Here is a 19,689-nt window from a genome sequence, read left to right as displayed (position 1 = left end):
ACCAGATTCTTTGCCAACTCTCATGAGGCTTCCATGCTGTCATGGGTCCTAAACTGCCCCGCCAAAACCACCAACTCCGCATAACTCAGCAACCCACCGCAGGCAGCCTCCGAGAAATTGCCGGTCTACCGTAGCAATTCCTGTCCACATCATTTCGTACCTAAGTTGTATGGTACAGCACCTTCAGCTTTACACGACATCTCTCCATAATCGCCGGTCAGGGAAGCCGCCTCTTTACCCTTCATTATCCTCCTCTCATCATCTCCTGGCGAGGTTTTTGTCTCGTCAAAGCTTCTCTGTACCCTTTCCTCTCTCTCGCCCACACACCCCTCATTCGATCCTGGTGGGAGCTTGTGATCCTCGCCGACAACGGACGCCGGTCGCAATTAACTAGCTCACGACTTCTTTACGGTCCGAAGACTAGAACTGTGTCCCATAATCACGATGCCGCAGCCTCTTGCCTCTAAGGAGGCCTCGCTCTTCCGCTCCGTTATTCGATACTATGAGGACAAGCAATACAAACGTGGTCTCAAGTCCGCTGAGCTTATTCTCAAGAAGCATCCGAAACATGGAGACACCACTGCGATGAAGGCCTTGATTCTGAACTCTCAGGGCAAGACAGAAGAAGCTTTTGCATTGGGAAAGGAAGCCTTGACCATGGATATGAAGTCGCACATCTGCTGGCACGTGTATGGTCTGCTGCACCGGGCAAACAAGAATTTCGAGGAGGCTATCAAGGCGTACAAGTTTGCTCTGCGACTAGAGCCTGAGTCAGCACAAATTCAGCGCGATCTGGCTATTCTGCAAATTCAATGCCGTGACTATCAAGGATACATCCAAAGTCGAACCGCTATGCTCCAGGCCCGACCTCAAATGCGCCAAAGCTGGACTGCGCTCGCCATTGCTCACCACCTTTCCGGAAACCCTGCTGAAGCTGAGAAGGTCATGAATACGTATGAGGAAACCTTGAAAACGAAGCCCTCGAAATTCGACAATGAGCACTCAGAAGCAATTATGTACAAGAACTCTCTAATTGCGGAGCAAGGAGACTATGAACGGGCACTTGAGCATCTAAACACGGCTGCTAAGCAAAATCTTGATCGATTGGCTGTCATGGAGGCTCGCGCCGAGTATTTTCACAAGTTGGACAAGAAGGAGGAAGCTGCCAAGGCCTACCGGGCTCTCCTTGACCGCAACCCGGAGCACCCCGCATACTACGAGAAGCTCTTGGAGGTCCTAGAGGTATCGGAAGACGACTCCAAGGCTCGTAAGGCTATCTATGATGAATATGCGGAGAAGTCCCCTCGTTGCGATGCCGCGCGCCGGTTGCCGCTGGACTTTTTGTCAGGTAAATCCTACCGAGACACTAGCCAGCCACCAGTACTAACTCGTTAATAGGCGATGACTTCAAGCAGGCTGCTGAGGCCTATTTGACGTTGATGCTTAACAAGGGAGTGCCATCGACCTTCGCTAATCTTAAGCATCTTTACTCTGACTCATACAAGAAGGACACCCTCCGTGAACTGGCCGAGAACTATTTGAACTCGCAGGGTGCTGATTCGGAGAGCAAGGATAAAGGAGAAGCGGCAGCACTGTACTACCTTGCACAGCACTACAACTACCATCTCAGCCGCGACTTGACAAAGGCCATGGAGTACGTCGAGAAGGCAATTGAGAAGGACCCCAAGAGCGTTGATTTTGCCATGACCAAGGCACGAATCATTAAGCATGGCGGAAACATACAAGAAGCCTCCAAGGCAATGGATCGAGCCAGGAAGCTTGATCTTAAGGATAGATACATTAACACAAAAGCAGCCAAGTACCAGCTTCGCAACAACGAAAACGATAAGGCTCTCAAGACAGTTGGGCTTTTCACTCGCGCAGAAACTGTTGGCGGTCCCTTGGCGGATCTTTTGGATATGCAGAGTGTCTGGTTCTTGACAGAAGACGGCGAGGCATATGCTCGCCAAGGCAATGTTGCCCTTGCTCTCAAGCGATTCCAGCAAATCTTCAACATCTTTGAGGTGTGGCAGGAGGACCAGTTCGATTTTCACAGCTTCTCTCTGCGCAAGGGCCAGATCCGCGCCTACATCGATATGATGCGATGGGAAGACCATGTCCGTGATCACCCCTTCTTCTCAAGGGCCGCTCTGGATGCGATTGAAGTTTACCTCAAGTTGGCCGATAAGCCTTCCGCAAATGGTATCAATGGCGCCGATGGAGAGGACGCTGAGGATGCCCTGGCCAAGAAGAAGGCCGCCAAAAAGGCTAGAAAGGAGCAGCAACGTCTCGAAAAAGAGGCTGCCGAGTTACAAGCTAAGCAAGACCCTAACAAGGGCAAGGACAAGGATGGAGAAGTCAAGAAGCAGGACGACGATCCTTTCGGACTGAAACTCGCCGAAACCACCGACCCTCTCGGCGATGCCATGAAGTTCGTTAACCCCTTACTACAATTCAGCCCCAAGAACATCAACGCCCAGTTCGCTGGCTTCGAGGTCTACATGCGTCGCAGTAAGTTTAATACCATGGATAACCAAGTTCTTATTTATTTACTGACCCGTTCTTCTTACAGAGAAGTACGTTCTTGCCCTACGCTGTCTCACAGCTGCCCTAGCACTTGACCCCAAGTCACCCAGGGTGCACGAACATACTGTAGCGTTCGCTCAACTATTGAAGACTGCGACAGACATTGAGCCTAAGGTTCTGGAGGTGCTGAAGGCTGAGTTCAAAGCAGTCGATCCTTCCACGGATCTCGTCAAGTTCAACAACGAGTTCCTTGCTGCCAACAAGGGTAGCCCTAGACACGTTCTCTCCGCCATCAAGGCACAGAGACTGTTGGGCCAGGATAAGGCTAAGAGTGAGGAGGCCGTCTCTGGCATCTTGGATATCCCTGATGTGACCTATGAGGATGCCGTCGAGGGGCTTCAGGTGCTTAAGGGCTGGAGGAGTTCTCAGGTGGAAGCATACAAGAAGGCGGCCCAGGAGAAGTTCCCCGATGTGACGAGACTCGCATAAGGGGGCGTTGCTTACTTTCTTACTTGCTGATACTCAAAAAGTTTGTGGGGGGTTCAGCACATGACATGATGATGCTGAATGACATTGTCCATATAGATAGATGCATGCAACCGAGGCTGCGATTCCGAGGTGTTCCAGTTCAGGTTAGAAAAAGGTTAAGGAAGGAGAAGGAAGGACAGTTTGGCGCAAGGAATGACTCCGAAGATGGCGGGGAAATGGAGTTTTGGGAACATGGGGAAAAGTTAAAGCATCCATCCATCGTGTAGAACAAGCATGCCGCTATCAGCCTCATTGGTCGAGTACATTGGCTAAACAAGAAGAAGCCGTTAATCTCATCGGATGCATCTGGGGAACTGAGATCTTAGTTACGTCGGACGTGATGACAAATCTGAGGTAAGCCCGTAAAGGGCAATAATTCCTTGTGTCGAAGTCAAATCGACGTCTTCAAGATATCTCGTGGCTCCGCGGCCACCGAACACTACAGCTAGTGTGGAGTTGGTGACTATTTCTGGTTGTCTTACCGCGGCACCGTCTGGCAGCTACGATAGCCCCAGTCTTACACTCCACCACGTCAGGCACTGTTGGCACTACTGGTTCTAACTATCAGCTGCCAGCAGGTGTGCGCAATTGACTTCTTTAGGGACCTGGCCAGTCACGAATGCAGGCATTTACAGGGGCTTTAGGTCTGTAATCTCGGATGCGACCCCCCGCAGATCAACAGCCTAGGTTCAACGGGCATCCGCGTAATCCGATTGATCCTAGGAAGCAACTCCTTGCGGAAACATTCCAAAACATACGCTCGTTGTCAGAGGCTTTGGATTGTTGTCTTTCCTTTTTATGTCGCCAGAGCGAGCTGCCCCAGTCCTTCATTTTCTCGATTTTCTTTATCGAATCTATTGTTTCTGTACGCGATCAATCATAGTCGCGACGATCGAACTAACCCCTGCACCCCTCAGCGCTTTAAGGTGTTCGGTATAAAACACAATCGATAAGCTCGCTGACTGACATCAGCTTCAATGAACACGGAGATTGATCGAAAAATGGACGAAGGCATTGGAATGTTGCTCCTCTTGGAGGATAAGAAGAAGTTGACCATTGGAATCGAAGAACTGGAGCTCAACGGTGCGGATCTCTTGGAGAAGACGTGACGCCAAGTCCTCGACTGATCATTAACAGACCCTGCTGCAAACAAGTCAACTCGCTCCTCCTGTGCTCCTTTCTCTGGCAGTAAGAACTCAGAACTGTGATACGACACAATATGGAAACACTTACTGATCATGCTTCTCTACAGAACCCGCTCCCAAGAATAGCATACCCTTCTACAACGTCCTCTGGGCCGAGCTCTCCAACGACCAGATCACAATCGACTACGCCCATCACGCTTCGAAGACATTGATCAAACCTAAGAAATGGGTTTTCACGCTTGCGAAGGACGACGAGTCGACCAGCGGTACACCAGCCGAGATCTTCGTCAAGACCCTCATGACACGCGCCTACGGTAATGCGCAGTCTCAGAAACGCGCCTACGTGCTGATCAACCCGAACTCTGGTCCTGGCGGTGCTATCAAGCAGTGGGAGACTGAGGTGAAGCCGCTCTTCCAGGCTGCAAAGATGCAGATTGACCCCGTGATATTGAAGCACGGTGGAGAAGCCGTTGAACTGGCGCAAAACGCCGACTTGTCCAGATACGATACCATCATGGCATGTTCCGGTGATGGAACGCCACACGAGATTTTCAACGGCCTTGCTAAGCGACCCGATGCTGCGAGAGCGCTTTCTACGATGCCTGTCAGCCATATCCCTTGTGGCTCAGGAAACGCATTCTCTTGCAACTTGTACGGATCTCATCGACCTTCTTTCGCTGCCCTTGCCATCATCAAGGGTGTCGTGACCCCGATGGATTTGGTGTCAGTCACTAGTGGCCACAACCGCATCATTTCGTTCCTGTCCCAAACGCTCGGCCTCATTGCCGAATGCGATCTCGGCACAGAGCATATGCGATGGATGGGTAGTGCGCGTTTCGAAGTCGGTGTCGTTCAGCGCATGTTTAAGAAGAAGTGTTATCCCTTTGACCTGGCTGTCAAGGTGGAGATCGAAGACAAAGGCGATGTCAAGGCTCATTACAAGCATCACGCGAGCTCCACGAGCCTGAAACATCTAGCTAAGAAGCTTGATGCAGACCCTGTAGCTGATGATGTAGGTTTGCCGCCGTTGAAGTATGGCACGATCCAGGATGATCTCCCTGAAGGATGGGAGTTGATTCCCTATGACAAGGTTGGCACATTCTACGCCGGTAACGTGAGTAATCAAACTAGCCCTTGCATTTGGAATAATACTGACTGTCACAGATGGCTTATATGTCACCCGATGCTCCGTTTTTCGCTGCCTCACTCATCTCAGATGGTTTGATGGACCTCGTTACTATCGATGGTGACCTGCCTTTCTTCACAGCCATTAAGGTCCTTCTCGATGTTGAAGCCGAGAAACTGTTTGACAACCCTCATGTCACCTACAAGAAGATCTCAGCTTACCGCATCATTCCTCGCGATCAAGAGGATGGCTATATCAGCATCGATGGTGAGAAGTGCCCATTTGGACCTTTCCAGGCCGAGATCCACCAGGGCCTTGGGCGAGTCATCTCCAAGTCTGGCAAGTATGAGGCTGCGGGACCCAAGAATTGGGACAAGGTGACACTAGCAGACCGCATTCATGGATGAAAAGAGGACATGAAATCGGATGTATGACGTGTTGAAATGGTGGTGGTTAGGGAAGCAGATGGAAAGAAAGGCTTCTTGGCGATAATGATACCCACGTAAAAGGATGTGCACATAGCAAGACTTCTAGAAGTAGCAATTTTAATTCAGTGATTTGGTTTTGATTCAGGATTTCTTTTGAACCACCGATCTGTAGTAGCTATTCTCCTTTTCGGTATAAGTTTGGTACTGTAGCATGCAGCAATTGGCTTTTCGATGTGACGATTGAGGAGAGAAAATACATTAGTCTTTCTAGATAGCATCGTCCCTATTCACTTGATAGAATCACAGCCCTGAATTATTCAAGGCACAATCAAGTCCTTTAGCTTTCCACCCTCATCATTATGATAAGCTGAGATGGACGCAGGAACCAACAGTGGATCGCGGGGTCCTTGAAAGCTACCCCACTGTCAACCTCAAGTCTTCACAGCAACTGACTTCATTCAACCTCTATTATATTCAACAAGACTCTGTGCCCCGCACAGCGCAACAAGGCTCTCAATTCTATGCACTCGAGGCTCAAGGCATTGTATTTCTAATCAAAGTTCTTTTCCGGCACCGAGAGCAGCTCCTTTGTGCATGATATGGCTCGTCGAGGTCGAGGTAACAAGATGCCATCAGGCCCCTGGGGGAGATTGAAACCTGTCGAGCAGGACCCGCTACAAAGTATTGGTCTTCCTTCTAAGGGTGATGACAGGTGTGTATTAGACGGTCAATGCTATATATAGACACGCGAGATTGATCACTTTCAACAAGACAAGAGAGACGGGCTGACCAGAGACAGCTTACTCAACCCCAAGACCCAGGAGTGGTATTATAATCAGATAATTTCACGTTTCCTTGCTTTCTGCACGGAAGCCGGTGACAAGGACTCAATTATACGGAGTTTCGACGCTCTAGATATAAGAGCAGTTGATCCAACTCCTGCAACACCATATACCAGACCTCCACCTGGATACAGACCGCCTTCCACAGCAACTTCTACAGCAGCGTCATCTTCAACGCCAGCCCCTGAAACTCCAGCTACAAATGCTAGTGGTTCTTCTCAAACTACTGGCTCAGATTCTGCCAATGCTGTCACATCGCCAGCGTCCTCTGCCCTGAGTGGCACATTGAAAGCCCTCCGTTCTATCATACCGTCTAGTGGACCATCAACCTCGATGTTGGCAGCTATTGAGGACCCTGACAATACTAAATATCTGCAGGATGTCCTGATGGCATTGAGAAAGCTTCGAGAAGGCTTGGTGGCTACAAAACGAGCTGATCTCTTCTCAATCCAAGCATACATCTTCTCCATCCGCCTGTCCATTCTTGCAAAGCATCCAGAATCATACCATCCGGCAATTCTACACCTTCTCCGATACATGGCTGTATGGACACCCATGGTTAATAGTGAGATCGAGGAGATTGCCGGTTACTTCATGCTGGATGCCGCATGTCGGCGTAGGGACCTGACCGAGGCATATTTCATCAGACAAGACTTCAATATCAGGAACAAGAAACTGGACCGGATACTCAAAGCGCTGGCACACGACGACTATGTCTCATGGCAGTTCTCGAAGAAACAAGTTAGCCGACACTGCTTGAAGTTGATGGAGTGGGCCGACGACGATTTGAGACTTCACACCCTGAAATGCTTTTCAAGGTCGTACTTCAACGTGGATTTGCCATTTTTGGAGTTTGCTACTGGTCGCAAGTGGGATGAACTGAAAGAGAAGGACAAGGTCGGATGGGAACTTGGCGATGAAGAAAAGGTCACCATTCGGAAAGTAAGAGCGAAGTGAAAGTCTTATCCCAGCGTTGGCACTTTCCTCAGCAGCTGGTGGCAGGGGCAAGCAGTGTCTGGTTCGAGGAACCCACTTATAACTCTTTCCGTTGCTTCAATTCTAATGTACAGCGTTTCTTGTCGCGATTTCACTCTTCAATTGAAGCTTCGGCCTCTACTGCCGTTTCTTGAATACCTTACCTGACTGAATGATGGATCTCAACCAGCAGATTATTACTATGGCCTCCTATACACCTCTCGCGAAGATCTGGCAGGGCCCTGTTATTCTCTGCTCTCCAGTAAGGCAAATTCTGATAAAGGTGACCCGACGGAGACCCTGTTGGACTGAGAATTGGCAAGTTGCATAGACCATGCCTCCTTACCTACTAATAAATAAGCAGTACCGACCTCGGGCCCGTAGGTTGTGTTTGTTTTCTTCCACCAACCTGACCCCAGCAACCACAACTCAACATCGCGAACTCACTTGGCGACCAAGGTATTTTGGAAGTGCAGACACTTTTAATGAATACTAATATTATTTCGACTTTAGTTAACTTGAACATCGCTGCGAGCGATGGATAGCAACATCAAACCACAGCTTGCTTCACAACAAGATTCTGCTCTCTTCACCTTCTCTGCATCACTTGCAAAGTGAAAGCGCACTCGACAGAATTCCCTTTTGATCCTCACGCACCCCACTTAAGCAAATCAACTCCTTCCGACATCGCCATGGCACCTCCGCGAAAGAAACCCCGTACTCGTGCTGGTCCTAAGGACGACCCTGCCGATGAGCAGTCTGCTGGCATCCTCGCGGACTTTCGCACCTCCTGGCTTCTTAAGTATGCGCATCTCTTTCACCTCAAGCTCAGAGGCCATTCCAACCTTGCGCTGGGGAATAAGAGTCACTGACCTATATGCATGCACAGGAATGATGAGCAGCTAGTCGAGCTCAAGGTGAAAGGCGAAACCTTTCAAGTCGCCAAGAACGTCCTGACCAAGAACTCGGAGTACTTCGAAAGCTGTCTCAACGGTCGCTTTGCCGAGGCCAAGAAGGGAGGCGTTGAATTCAATGACGAGGACATCGAACCGCGATACCTCGCTCTCTACATTGGGGTCGCCTACAGTCACTCCTCTATTGTCCTACATGCGCATCCCCGTCCTGCCCAGAGTCCCGAGGCAGCACCTATCAAGACTCCTATGCGAGACTATGTCGAAGTCTACAAGCTTTGCGACCGCTTCATCAGCCCCAGCATGGGTGAATTCATTGCCCGCTGCATCGACGTCGCCATCGGCAATGGGCACCGCGCCCTCTACCGTACCGAGGCCGACCAAGGAACGCAGAAACTACTCATGCGCGACTTTGCCGACGGCTACGAGGCGCTTAACATGCAGCACAGCTCCCAGGCTGAGCTTGGCGACCGGATGATCACCTACTTCTGCGAGGGGGTCAGCTACAAAGCTTGGATTGAGACCATGGAGGAGCTTCGCGATCGTCCCAAGTTCATTGGCCATGTTTCTCGCGGCTTCGCGACCAAGCTTCAGGAGCTTCAGGTCGGCCGCAAACTCAAACGCAAGGAGTGGGCTGGACCTGGCGTTGCCTAGGATGACAACGTTCGCGGTGGGAGAAGAAGACGATGAGCTGCTTCGGGAGGAAAGGTATGGTCATTCGAGAAAAGTTCTGGTGACGAAGAATACCCAAATGTTGATATGATGATGATGCCAAGGGTAAAGATATTTGGAACCATTGCGAAGGATGCATGGAGATGCAGCGTTACCAGTCGTTAGCAAGCAAGTGAAATGAGACTTTTCAAGAACATGTCATGATGACATATCCCGTAAAAGAATTCAATTGGCATTGCCGTAGTTGCCTCTGCAGAGCTTCATGTTCAGTGGTTCGGGGTATTGATAGTTGGTCGAGATATATATCTCATGATTGAACAACATCGGGACGTCGCATAAATAGATTGGCGAGCCGATAAGGGATATGATTGGCGTGCCTTATTTTGAAACTCAAACTTCACATTTAACTAGTTTGCTATCTGGCTGATTTTCAGTTGACATGTTGTTTATTGCTTGGCTATTGTTTGTTTATTTCCTAGATATTCAGGCCCATCTCCGACACTCTCTCTTATCAGATTTATCCAACCACCTCCGCGGCAACAAATCAATTCCCTTACTCATTGAACTGAGGTATTTCTCGGCTTAAAACTCAACAACCTGGCCCAGACGAAAAAGTCTTCTCGTATCGTCGTCGCATGAAATCGCGGAAGATTACCACCGGGATGAACGAGGACGTAATGGACATCAATCACCGCGCATGGGCAACGTCAGAGACAATGTCCTCGGAAGTGTTCCTCTGAGCTGATAGGGGTTCTTCGGGCCAGGGACCGGCTAAGTCGTCGGGAGTGGGGCCTTCGGGGGTGCTGATGGTTGAGGGATCGGTCGGGGCTCATTAGCCGCCGGGAAACCTCGGCCTGTGATCCAGCGAGGCTCATGACGTTTTGGGTTGAGTTGAATGTGAAAATTCAAGGCGTGAGCATGTGCGACTGGGCGACGACACACAAAACAGGTAATCGAGGAAGAACACAAGAACAAGACATGGTGTGTAAATGAGAGAATGATTGTGACCTGTAAAATGGGATATTCCTATACCCAAGTAGTGTATTGCAGTGTAGTGTAATCTTTCATACAGCAAATCTGTCCCTAGGTCGTGTGAGATAAATCTGTAGACGAACAGTCTAGTGTTGATGAGATAAATGTTGGACCCTGAAAGCCAACCAGGTGAATTGTCCTTTCAAACAATAATCCCAAGCAAGATGGTATTCCTTTAAACGCCGTTCCAATGCAGTATTTCAAGGCTTTAGGTGGTCGTGAAAGCCATACCAGTAAACTCCGACACATCTCCGGGGGAGGTATCGCCGTCGCTTCAAGCAAATAAAATGAGAGAAGGGTGTTGTAAAGCCCGACTTTGGTGTTTTGTTTTTTCTGATTTTCTTTGTTTCGTCCTTGGATGGATTCATTTATCGTTTCTCGTAATATTGAACGGCCTTTTCGAGTTCGTCGAGACTTGATCGATCACCGTACATATTCATGAGAGCCTCATTTCGCTCCCGGTATGCGGCATTCTCGCGCTCCATGGCTTCCATCTGAGCGATACGTCGTCTTTGGGCCATTTCGAGTGATAGCTTTGCTCCGTAACCAATAGCCACAACAGCCGCGACGGGCTTGACCCTGTAATTGATGGTCAGCGTGTGGTGTCGTGTGACACTGAGTATATGACACTTACAGCTTTCCAAAGGACATTCTCTTCTGGGGACGAAGGTGGGGAACAATGTTGGGATGGATACGGGCGGCAGTGGAAAAGGATTGTCGAGGAACACGCATCATTGTGAAGGAGGAAGAGGAGGAGAAGGTTGTATGAAGGTTTGCGTCTGTTTAGGTCTCGGCAAGGGTGGCAGGTGAGGCAAGGTAAGGTAAGGTGAGGTAAGGCAAGTTAGATGTAACTCGGTAATAGTAATCCGTACTTGAACTAGTCTATTGATGGGAGGAGGAAACGGGAAAACCGTTGGGGGAAGAACAGAGCGGAGGAGAGCTATTATAAGTTGTCACTCCTGACAATTGTTTCAAGTGAGAAATGTGCCAGCTGCCTTAGTCTATGTGTTGCTACGTCGAGTGCATCTCCGGCTAGAACCCCGGACTTGGACAATACCTTAACGAACTGGGGTCATGATCGAACGACAAGACGCCCTGGGGATGGCGGCGATGGGCGATACCTAAGGTACCTAGAGACTCGAGCCTTGAAGTTCAGACACAGGCTGTGGGGCGGGGGTGCGAGTGCGCCCCCCCAGAGAGAGAAGCGGCACAGAAGCCGATCAGCGATCAGGTGCCTGGAGCCTTAGGGGATGACCTCCCTGTAGAGCAGTGGAGGATGCCCAAAAGCGTAAAGGTACACGCTCTGGGTGGTGAAGTGGGGAAAGCAGTGGAAGGAGCGGGAGGGAAGTGAGTGGGCGTTTAGTGTTAGCGTGTGGCACGATGCGGGATGAACTTGAATTATGGCGGGGTCGGGAAGGATTGTATTGGTTGGAGTTTTTTGGTCTTGTTCTCGTTCACTGGCTTGTGCCTCATGCAGTTCCAGAGTCGATTATACTGTAAAGAGAATTGATGTGTTGTTGATTCTTTGACCGACAAGATTGAGGCCTACTGAGCATAAGCAGGCAAACGCATGGAATTGTTGGAATATTCACGATAACTTCGCAATGAAGCCATTCTCGGCTGGAGTCGGGTCTCACATTTTCGTTGTCACTTTCACTTTCTGGCATCTGCCCCAGATCCAATCTTTTTATTCCGCTGAAAAACATTCGACCAAGGTAAAGCTCCCACCAAACAACGGCACCTATCCACGGCCAACAGTGGGGGCATACCCTCAAGTCTCACCACCATGACCTCACCATGGCCTTTCTTTGGGGGTCGAGTGGCCTGGTCATTTTTCCAATACTGAGATCCATTGTCCCCAAATTATAATGCTGGCTCTTGTATGAAATCTCCTGTTTTCTTCTTTGGCTGGACCTATTGCTGAGTTGCAGTTGACCCTCTCCCCGATTTTCGTGGCACCACCTTCAACGTCTCCTGCATCTGCATCTGCATCTGTTGTACATCTCAACTTGATGAACCTCGCCCCGTCTCTAATGCTTCATTCTCACACCACCAGACACGGCGAGACATGCGTTTCTTCTATTTTCTTTTTTTCAATATGCGTTTCTGTGTTGCACCCTTTCGGTCACTTTCCGCTTTCCCCGCATTTCCTCTCTGCACGGCATCTCTTGTTTACCTTGCATCAGATTGTGTCTCGTGTTACGGATACAGGAACACGTAGCTGAAGACGCGTCTCTTGGACTGCTGCAGAAGCTGTCTAACGTTAAAACACGGCGCCTGCGCATACAGCCCTTTTGAGTAAAGTACCGTTTCCCCGCGTCCTCCATTTCACGCGATACAGCACTTGGCTAATTTCCTTCCTTGGATATAAATAATACTATAATCCGCCAATCATACGAATCGGACCCCTCTCAAGACCTTCGTCTTGCTGCTCAGGCATTCACAACTGACTGCTCAGCCCGCTACAGCAGAGAATGAGGTAACAAAAGCTCCTTGCAACAAAATGTAACAAACCAAATACTCCTCTTTTGCGCCGTATCCGCATTCATTCATTTGCATGTCTCTTGCAACACTTTCAGCCTCATTCGGCTCTGCACCCGTTATGGAGAATTCAAGGGTCCAGGCTCCACGGCCCAGACAATTACCGGCTCCACGCAAGGTCATGACCCAGTTCTTCTCGGCAACAGCTTCATCTTTCAGGTGTGGTATTTCCATTCCACAATCACTTCGTGAAGCCTCGGGATATCAAGACATCGACTCTTTCTGACTCTCTTGTGATAATCTGGCAAGCACATACTGTGTAACCCCGCGTTTAAGATCAACATCCTCCGCTAGGTTGCTACCTTTCAGCCTTTATTATTGGCTGATATACTGACTATCCCCCACGATGTGTGCACTCACGGACGCACGCCATCATTTCATCGATTCAAGACTGGTCTCAGTTTGTGTGAAATGTTATTTACGAGGAGAACACAGCAGGCGTATTCTCTTTTCCTCTCTGAAACGGAGGTTCTGCAACCGAGTGTCTGTCTCCATAATCCGGACCGGTAGTTACATGCCTCTTCCCGGCATGATTGAGATCAAGACGGCCCGGTTACTATGCAGAAACTGAGCAAACGGCCCTTGCATGTCGAGGCGAGCGGGCTTTGAGTTTCAATGGGCTTCACTCTTCGCTTCAATACCAACGCATTGAGGTCGTAGCAGTGTGGGTTGCAGCATAAAGACACATATTAGGTATCAAGCTGAACGAGGGCTTGGCTAACAAGAGCGAAGCTCAAGGAGACACTGGCCAGGTATACGACCATCGAGTGGATGAGAACGGGTATGTAGTCCATAGTGATCCTGTACTATCCATGTTGTAACCCCACGTCTATAAGCCAGTTTGTTAGTGTGACCAGTACATACGACCAAAGGTAGTGGAAAATACGGGATCCCGTCCGCTCTCCCATAGTCAAGCCACTAACCGGCGGATTAGTAGTTGGGTCGGTGACGACCAGCGAATCCCCGCTGTTGTATGTTTTTTGCTATTTACATATACTAATTCTACACTTTGCTTTCGAACTGTCAGATAAATCGTAGAAAGTGAGGAGTTTTGTTTTTGTAACACTTGCTTGACAACTGGCTAGGCTACGAAAGATGGCCCTTGTGACTCTGACTCATCTACCCAACTCCATGTCATCGCTACTAAACAGCTTGTATGGAACCTCCAGGTAAAAAGTTAAAGATGGAACAAGGTAAGACGGTCTAGGTACTAGGCGCGTATTTACAAACACAAGTCTTGACCGGTTTGTTGATTCTTCGCAATGTCTTCGTCGAAACGGGCTCCCAGCCAAGCAACAACGATAGATTTGTTACCAGCTGAAGAATTGCTCCGCGATCTTCTGCTTGAGTGCCGACAGCAGTTGGCGACGCCAGAATTGGAGGTATGGATAACTGGTGGCTGGGTGAGAGATCGACTTATGGGCATCCACTGTTCCGACTTGGATATCGCTCTTAGTACCATGTCAGGTGTGCAATTCGGCAATCTTCTGACAGAGTTCCTCGAGCAGAATGAAGCCTCCTACCAACAGCGAGCATTAGACTTGGGGATTGAGTTCAAAAAGTTCAATGGCTTTCATTCAACCAAGAAGAATCTCGACAAGTCTAAAAAGCTAGAGACTGCTGTTGGAAGAATCTTCGGCTTGGATCTGGATCTTGTCAACCTGCGCAAGGAGGTATACGACGACGATTGTCGTACTCCAGAAATGGAGTTTAACACCGCCGAGGAAGATGCATTCAGACGTGACGCAACTGCCAATGCCCTGTTCTTTGACCTGCAAAACCGAAAGGTTGCCGACTTTACTCGCAGAGGCCTGGATGATCTGTATGCTGGCATAATGCGAACACCACTCGAGCCGAGGCAGACCTTTCTCGACGACCCCTTGCGTGTGTTGCGTCTCATCCGCATAGGCAGTAAACTCGGTTTCACTCTTGATCCCGAGGCTCTGAGCTGCATCAAAGAGCACGAAATTCACGTTGCTCTAGACGAGAAGGTCAGCCGGGAGAGAGTTGGGATTGAGGTCTTTAAAATGATGAAGAACTGGAACCCTGAGCTATCCTTTTCCTTAATCCACGAGGCCAATCTTTATAGAACTGTCTTCCTGTCGTTGCGCTCTCCTCTACATGAGCCCCTCCGTCATCTCCTTTCCCCAAGAACCTGAAAAGCCATGGCCCGCCACTTGGTCTCGGGCAATTAACGCTATCACGACCTTAGCGCAGGATCCAGCAAGGGATTTTTGGGCTTTGATGGAATCTGAGAAACAGAAAGACATGCTTTGGGCGATGGTCGCCTATGCTCCGTTAGCAGAGCTAGACACCAAGGACCATAAGCTTGCCGTTGACGAAGCTATCAATGCCCTAAAGGGCACCAGGCAGCTTTACAAGCTTATAGAATCGTCGCTAGGGAACTTGGAATCTATTCGATCCACCATGGAACTGGTTATCGGCTCTACTCCGTCCCGGGGCATGATTGGGATGATGATCCGAAAATGGGGAGTCTTCTGGGGCCTGCAGGTTCTTTTCTCAGCTCTTGGGGAGACAGTTTACTTGAAACCACAGCCGGAATCTCCAGACCCGAATCAGGAGGAAATCGATAAAGTTTTACGGAGACATGAAGCCCTGCTCTCATTTGCCCAGAAACAGAGGCTGAATTCGGTTTCGTCAATAAGGCCAATCTTGGATGGAAACGCCATTAAAAAGGCTCTCGGGGTCAAGCAAGGAGGGAATTTCCTTGCCAGGGCGATTGAAGTCCTGCTTGAATGGCAACTTGATCATGAGGAGGCAGACGAAGCAGCGGCTGAGGCATGGCTTCTTAGCCAGAGGGATAAACTAGGCCTTCCAATAGCTGAAAGCAAACGAATTCCTCGACTTGACCATCCGACTCATAGGGTACACCTTTCCAGCACCCTGCAAGTTGCTCCGACCATCTTGTAGCTTGGAATGCACGAACAGCATGGTCGGACCTTGACCAGAGGTCTAGCTATGCCCCTTGAATGACAAGCTAGTACATCTCAGAAAAACTAACAGTGTCAGATCTGACTTTGAGTCAGGGTAACCGGCAGCGAACCCACTTAGACTTTCAGTTCAGGGCCCTTTCTAGAGTACCTTGGTCTTCTGGTGCAAACTTTCGTTGTTTGTTTCTAGGGGCTTGCTGAAGTTCTCTGGATCCAAGACTTACGAGACGCCATGTCGGCCAGCCAGATTTTAGGTTGCGATTGCGGCACGTATGGAGGTAGAAAGAAACAGCCCAGAGTGAAGGCCGCGAAGACGTTGAGACAGAGGAGAGAAAGGAGGTGGCAGGGCATAGGCAGTGCAGCCAGTCTGGTGAACTGAACCTCAGTCAATGGTTGACTGTTACCCTGAACCTATATGTCGAGACTTGCAAGTATCAAATAATACCATTGATAAAGAAAGGACAAGATACCTAAACTCATCTATCTTTTGTGCCTATTAAATGGTCTCCTCTAAAACCCAACCATCTCATAAATGCATCAGTCTATCCTCTGCATATCCTAGAAAACACTTGACAGGCCTATAAACATCATCGCACTGACCAATACCTCCAAGATATCCCACCTCTTTATAGACCTCTTCCTCCGACATGTCTAGCTGATCTCGAGGATAGAAGAACTCGCCATTGACAACTTCGTCGATTTCCTGTAGAGAGTATTTGCGTAACCAATCGTCCCAAACTCGATCCCAAACTAGGTTCGTTTCGGTTGTACTTGTGTGCAAACAACCTTCTCGCCACATCATCTTGTAGTTGAGAAGCACGGCAGTAAGAAACTCGGTCGCTGTTCTACTGGAACCGAGCTTCCAAGATTCTGAGCGAGATGTCTTTTGCTGTCGCCATATTTCGCACCAGACGAGAAAGCGTAGGATGAGCTGGCTAGGAGTCCATTGCTTCATGTCTTCGGTTTCAGGGACGATGTATTCGTGGATAGCCTCAATCCTCGCTGCCGTCTTGACCCCAAACATGAGGCCCTGGAACACTGGCTGAACTGCAACCAGAGCTCGACTGAATTGGCGATCAGAGAGCTTGAAGCCCAGCAAGTTGTACCATTCCATGAAATGCGAGAATGCAACTCGGACAGGGGGAGAATCCACGAAAGACAATATCTCTAGGGCCTTACGCTTCTTGGCCTTGCTGTCCTCAGGGGCAAAGAGCTTCGTGACCATGGCATTAGCAAAGTCGTGAAAGTATACATCGGCATGCAATTCCTGAGAGCTTTTCGGGCGGTTCCCAAGGTAGAGAACGGGGTTTGTGAAGATGACGAATTCGTAGTCGCACTGCTCTTTGTTGCACCAGCTGACGGATGGATTTCCTCTCCCTCTGTCAAATTGACGATGAATCAAGCCTCGACGCATGAGTCGTGAGCGGCGGAGAGAGCGAGAGATCTGCCTAGTGTGAAGACCACCAGATCCGTTATAGGGAGTGTTTTCGCACACACGGAGTAGATACTTCATGCATACTTCTGCGCCAAACCGGCCTTGGGTGGCTTTCTTCTCCCTAACGGGTTCAACTCTGTCTCTGAGGCCATCCAGGACGCCTGATTTACAGTCAGGAGGCGATGGAGGCGACCCCTGAGGGTCGGCTGGAGGTTCGTTGATGTTACAGTCATTCTCCGGTTGTTGAGACCCATCGTGGTGGCCATCTGAGGCATCCGACGAGACGGGTTCTAAGTTAACATGAGTAAACGATGGAGATGAAGGGATAGCAGAGACGGGACATGATAAATTACTTGAGTGCTCCATAGTTGAATACAGAAATGAATTTGACAATATTAATAGCAGGGGAAAAGTAAGCGACAGAGTCGCGAACTCCCAGGAATGGAGGAAAAACTTATATAACCGCCATTGCTCAAAGTTCATTTCGAGTTACTTGTGACCGTTCGTTTAACACCCAATGCGAAACGAAAGTCTGCAAAGCATTGTTCCGAGCTCTTCTCAAAGAACAACGGTGGACAAAGAACGCCGATATGCTCACAAAGAACCTGAGCCTGGTCAGCCCCCGGGTCACTCCTGTGTGTCAAAGAACAAGGAGACAGCCAGATATAGAAACTGACGTAAAATGTGACATGATTTATTTTCATGTTTAAGTAAGCTCAAGGGGAGGCGAGTCACTGCCAGGAGCAGATTGGAGTAAAAGTGATGAGCTCAACGTCCAACTTGCATCTAGATACCTCCCTTGCAACGAAGTTCACTTGGCTGTTCAAAATGATCACCACAAGAACTTCCTGCACTTCTTGCTTCCGCATAGACAACGAGTCATATGATCGATGTCGCCACCCGTTTCCTCTCCCTCGTGTGAAACCCCATCAACATAGTCAAATGTAAGCTCCTCACCCTCAGGTATGTCCTGGATTGCGAACAAGGCAAGATCGTGAATATGCTTGTCAGCATGATCACCCACGCGCGCAAAGATTCGCATGTTGGGGTCGCATGAATGATTGACGAATCGCGTCGGGCCAGACATGAATTCACCGTCTACTTCAAGGGATGGGCCCTTTAACCGATGGTCAAACGACTCGGAGTCTGTGAATTTGTCGAGAGCAAATAGGTAAACATCCTTGCGTTGAGAGATAGCAGACTGTGAGCGCCGTCGATCTGCTTCATTGGATGTGATGATCTCACCGAGATATCGGTCGACGAACTGGCCTTTCTTAATTGACACGGGAGATCTCACTCCTTTTTTTTTTTAGTCAGTGAATTGTTTGTTAGTCAAGATGAGAATGACACTCACCCCATCCGCGGTCTGGTGTGCGGAATATCTCCAAAGGAATCGTTCTGCCACGCTCGACGACGCGGTTTGGGCAGTCTATACTACAGGAGCAGCTTTGGTGACACTCGTAGATAGGCATCTTTGAGTTATGGAACTTGGACCGTAAAAGACCGGCCTTTGCGCCGTGGGAGTGGTATGCATATGCTATTCTCCGAGGTTTTGGTGTGGCTCTCTCTATCTTGTCCCCAAAGGCATCGAATCCCTCTTCATCGCTGGAATCGTCGTCTTCTAAATCGGCGAGACAGTGACAACTCGTGTATTGGCACTCTGAGTCCTTGGCGCAGGAGCAGCCGCTGCGGAAGCTATCACCAGCTTGCTCAACTCCTTTACCAAGGACGACGTTGTTTATGAATCTAAAGTCATCAGGAAGTACCTCATTGTCTTCTTCGTTAACAACTGTCACTGGGAGTGTTGAATGAGTCGGAAAAGCGCGAATCTGACACCAGTGACAATTATTGCGCTCTACTTCATAGCCCTGCAAGTTGGATTAGTCATAGCCATAGCTGATATGAGATTGGGCGAGTACGTACCTCTTTACCGTGGAAGTAGAAATGGCGTTCTGTGGCCTTTAGCATCGTAGCCATGTTGATTGTGCTGTGTTATTAAAGAGGATGGGTTGTTTGTTTTGGCTCAGAGACGGTGTAATGCTGCGTTGATGGTGAGAAAGTGAGACAAAGAAAATGGAAGGTGGAAACATGTATTATTGAATGAAATTAATGATCGTTGTTTGAGAATAGTAAAAAGGACACAGATTATTCATGTCTGGTGTAAGGCAAAGATCTCGAGCTTGAAGAGTTAGAGCCCACGGTGAAGCACTGAAACTGAGTTGGTGGGTGCCTGTCAAGTACAAGCCACATGCTGATTGGCCCCTACATCGGTGAATGTCAAGGTGAGCACCATGGATGTTTTGCAACTGGACTTGAGTATAGAAAGCTTGCTGAGGATTCCTCCTGCAAAAATACTGTCTTGGACGTTGAATGGTCTTATCTAGGAGTTGATAGAGATTCTCTTGATCTGTGAATTGACAAGTAGTCAAGATTAGGTAGATGGCGGTGTTTCACAGTAAACAAGGGCATTCCTGGAAATGGCGATGGTGTTACATCTCAGAAGCACGAGATCTATAATATAGTCATTAGTATAATCAACCAGTGACTGCTTTCACCGTGTACAGTGAGTGAAAGGCA

At 49.1% G+C, this 19,689-nt stretch overlaps 8 protein-coding genes and 1 non-coding gene across 20 annotated transcripts; 6 read left to right on the top strand and 3 right to left on the bottom strand.

Annotated features, from left to right (window-relative positions):
• Positions 1-103: 103 nt before the first annotated feature.
• FOIG_10634 (acetyltransferase) lies at positions 104-3,599 on the top strand. The gene is made up of 3 exons (XM_031211007.1): positions 104-1,348; positions 1,399-2,511; positions 2,573-3,599. Exons 1-3 carry the CDS (start codon positions 445-447, stop codon positions 3,013-3,015), a joined length of 2,460 nt encoding a protein of 819 aa, XP_031058940.1. The 5' UTR covers positions 104-444; the 3' UTR covers positions 3,016-3,599.
• Positions 3,600-3,668: 69 nt separating this feature from the next.
• On the top strand, positions 3,669-5,918 carry FOIG_10633 (sphingosine kinase). Of its 12 annotated transcripts, none has more exons than XM_031211000.1 (5): positions 3,669-3,919; positions 3,972-4,137; positions 4,192-4,242; positions 4,307-5,313; positions 5,364-5,900. In XM_031211000.1, the coding sequence occupies exons 2-5, from the start codon at positions 4,032-4,034 to the stop codon at positions 5,730-5,732; spliced, it is 1,533 nt and encodes a 510-aa protein (XP_031058931.1). In that variant the 5' UTR covers positions 3,669-3,919; positions 3,972-4,031; the 3' UTR covers positions 5,733-5,900. The 12 variants fall into 12 exon arrangements, with proteins under 12 accessions (XP_031058931.1, XP_031058930.1, XP_031058935.1 ...); XM_031210995.1 differs by having other exon boundaries at positions 3,748-3,919; positions 4,027-4,137; XM_031210999.1 differs by having other exon boundaries at positions 3,669-4,137; positions 5,364-5,918.
• Positions 5,919-6,182: 264 nt separating this feature from the next.
• Positions 6,183-8,039, top strand: FOIG_10632 (uncharacterized protein). The gene is made up of 2 exons (XM_031210994.1): positions 6,183-6,465; positions 6,553-8,039. The coding sequence occupies exons 1-2, from the start codon at positions 6,353-6,355 to the stop codon at positions 7,550-7,552; spliced, it is 1,113 nt and encodes a 370-aa protein (XP_031058927.1). The 5' UTR covers positions 6,183-6,352; the 3' UTR covers positions 7,553-8,039.
• A 42-nt stretch (positions 8,040-8,081) lies between these two features.
• On the top strand, positions 8,082-9,479 carry FOIG_10631 (uncharacterized protein). The gene is made up of 2 exons (XM_031210993.1): positions 8,082-8,372; positions 8,460-9,479. Exons 1-2 carry the CDS (start codon positions 8,263-8,265, stop codon positions 9,133-9,135), a joined length of 786 nt encoding a protein of 261 aa, XP_031058926.1. The 5' UTR covers positions 8,082-8,262; the 3' UTR covers positions 9,136-9,479.
• A 31-nt stretch (positions 9,480-9,510) lies between these two features.
• On the bottom strand, positions 9,511-11,428 carry FOIG_10630 (uncharacterized protein). Its single transcript, XM_031210992.1, has 2 exons — positions 10,820-11,428; positions 9,511-10,764 (listed from the first exon to the last, which is right to left on the bottom strand). Exons 1-2 carry the CDS (start codon positions 10,918-10,920, stop codon positions 10,554-10,556), a joined length of 312 nt encoding a protein of 103 aa, XP_031058925.1. The 5' UTR covers positions 10,921-11,428; the 3' UTR covers positions 9,511-10,553.
• Positions 11,429-12,048: 620 nt separating this feature from the next.
• On the top strand, positions 12,049-16,147 carry FOIG_10628 (uncharacterized protein). Its single transcript, XM_031210991.1, has 2 exons — positions 12,049-15,723; positions 15,774-16,147. Exon 1 carries the CDS (start codon positions 13,989-13,991, stop codon positions 14,883-14,885), a length of 897 nt encoding a protein of 298 aa, XP_031058924.1. The 5' UTR covers positions 12,049-13,988; the 3' UTR covers positions 14,886-15,723; positions 15,774-16,147.
• FOIG_10629 lies at positions 13,589-13,704 on the top strand. The gene has a single exon (XR_004093441.1). It is a non-coding gene; the product is annotated as a 5S ribosomal RNA (ribosomal RNA).
• Positions 16,148-16,203: 56 nt separating the features above from the next.
• FOIG_10627 (uncharacterized protein) lies at positions 16,204-17,478 on the bottom strand (the record flags this gene model as incomplete). Its single annotated transcript, XM_031210990.1, has 1 exon — positions 16,204-17,478. One exon carries the CDS (start codon positions 17,476-17,478, stop codon positions 16,204-16,206), a length of 1,275 nt encoding a protein of 424 aa, XP_031058923.1.
• A 19-nt stretch (positions 17,479-17,497) lies between these two features.
• FOIG_10626 (histone-lysine N-methyltransferase, H3 lysine-9 specific dim-5) lies at positions 17,498-19,429 on the bottom strand. Its single transcript, XM_031210989.1, has 3 exons — positions 19,036-19,429; positions 18,467-18,980; positions 17,498-18,411 (listed from the first exon to the last, which is right to left on the bottom strand). The coding sequence occupies exons 1-3, from the start codon at positions 19,087-19,089 to the stop codon at positions 17,945-17,947; spliced, it is 1,035 nt and encodes a 344-aa protein (XP_031058922.1). The 5' UTR covers positions 19,090-19,429; the 3' UTR covers positions 17,498-17,944.
• Positions 19,430-19,689: the final 260 nt, after the last annotated feature.

Source organism: Fusarium odoratissimum (genome assembly GCF_000260195.1).
Source record: "Fusarium odoratissimum NRRL 54006 unplaced genomic scaffold supercont1.19, whole genome shotgun sequence".
Lineage (NCBI taxonomy): Eukaryota > Fungi > Ascomycota > Sordariomycetes > Hypocreales > Nectriaceae > Fusarium > Fusarium odoratissimum.
The sequence above is the reverse complement of the archived record's forward strand: the minus strand, read 5'-3'. Positions and strand labels throughout refer to the sequence as shown.

Bases quoted from the DNA above. Each gene is read 5' to 3' on its own strand.
- FOIG_10634 (XM_031211007.1), top strand. From the start codon at position 445: ATGCCGCAGCCTCTTGCCTCTAAGGAGGCCTCGCTCTTCCGCTCCGTT. The intron at 1,349-1,398 runs GTAAATCCTACC...ACTCGTTAATAG, and splicing joins GCCGCTGGACTTTTTGTCAG to GCGATGACTTCAAGCAGGCT. The intron at 2,512-2,572 runs GTAAGTTTAATA...TTCTTCTTACAG, and splicing joins CGAGGTCTACATGCGTCGCA to AGAAGTACGTTCTTGCCCTA.
- FOIG_10633 (XM_031210995.1), top strand. From the start codon at position 3,853: ATGTCGCCAGAGCGAGCTGCCCCAGTCCTTCATTTTCTCGATTTTCTT. The intron at 4,138-4,191 runs GTGCGGATCTCT...GATCATTAACAG, and splicing joins CGAAGAACTGGAGCTCAACG to ACCCTGCTGCAAACAAGTCA. The intron at 5,314-5,363 runs GTGAGTAATCAA...TGACTGTCACAG, and splicing joins GCACATTCTACGCCGGTAAC to ATGGCTTATATGTCACCCGA.
- FOIG_10632 (XM_031210994.1), top strand. From the start codon at position 6,353: ATGGCTCGTCGAGGTCGAGGTAACAAGATGCCATCAGGCCCCTGGGGG. The intron at 6,466-6,552 runs GTGTGTATTAGA...GACCAGAGACAG, and splicing joins CCTTCTAAGGGTGATGACAG to CTTACTCAACCCCAAGACCC.
- FOIG_10631 (XM_031210993.1), top strand. From the start codon at position 8,263: ATGGCACCTCCGCGAAAGAAACCCCGTACTCGTGCTGGTCCTAAGGAC. The intron at 8,373-8,459 runs GTATGCGCATCT...ATGCATGCACAG, and splicing joins CGCACCTCCTGGCTTCTTAA to GAATGATGAGCAGCTAGTCG.
- FOIG_10630 (XM_031210992.1), bottom strand. From the start codon at position 10,920: ATGATGCGTGTTCCTCGACAATCCTTTTCCACTGCCGCCCGTATCCAT. The intron at 10,765-10,819 runs GTAAGTGTCATA...CATCAATTACAG, and splicing joins AGAATGTCCTTTGGAAAGCT to GGTCAAGCCCGTCGCGGCTG.
- FOIG_10628 (XM_031210991.1), top strand. From the start codon at position 13,989: ATGTCTTCGTCGAAACGGGCTCCCAGCCAAGCAACAACGATAGATTTG.
- FOIG_10626 (XM_031210989.1), bottom strand. From the start codon at position 19,089: ATGGCTACGATGCTAAAGGCCACAGAACGCCATTTCTACTTCCACGGT. The intron at 18,981-19,035 runs GTACGTACTCGC...TCCAACTTGCAG, and splicing joins TCTACTTCCACGGTAAAGAG to GGCTATGAAGTAGAGCGCAA. The intron at 18,412-18,466 runs GTGAGTGTCATT...AAAAAAAAAAAG, and splicing joins CACACCAGACCGCGGATGGG to GAGTGAGATCTCCCGTGTCA.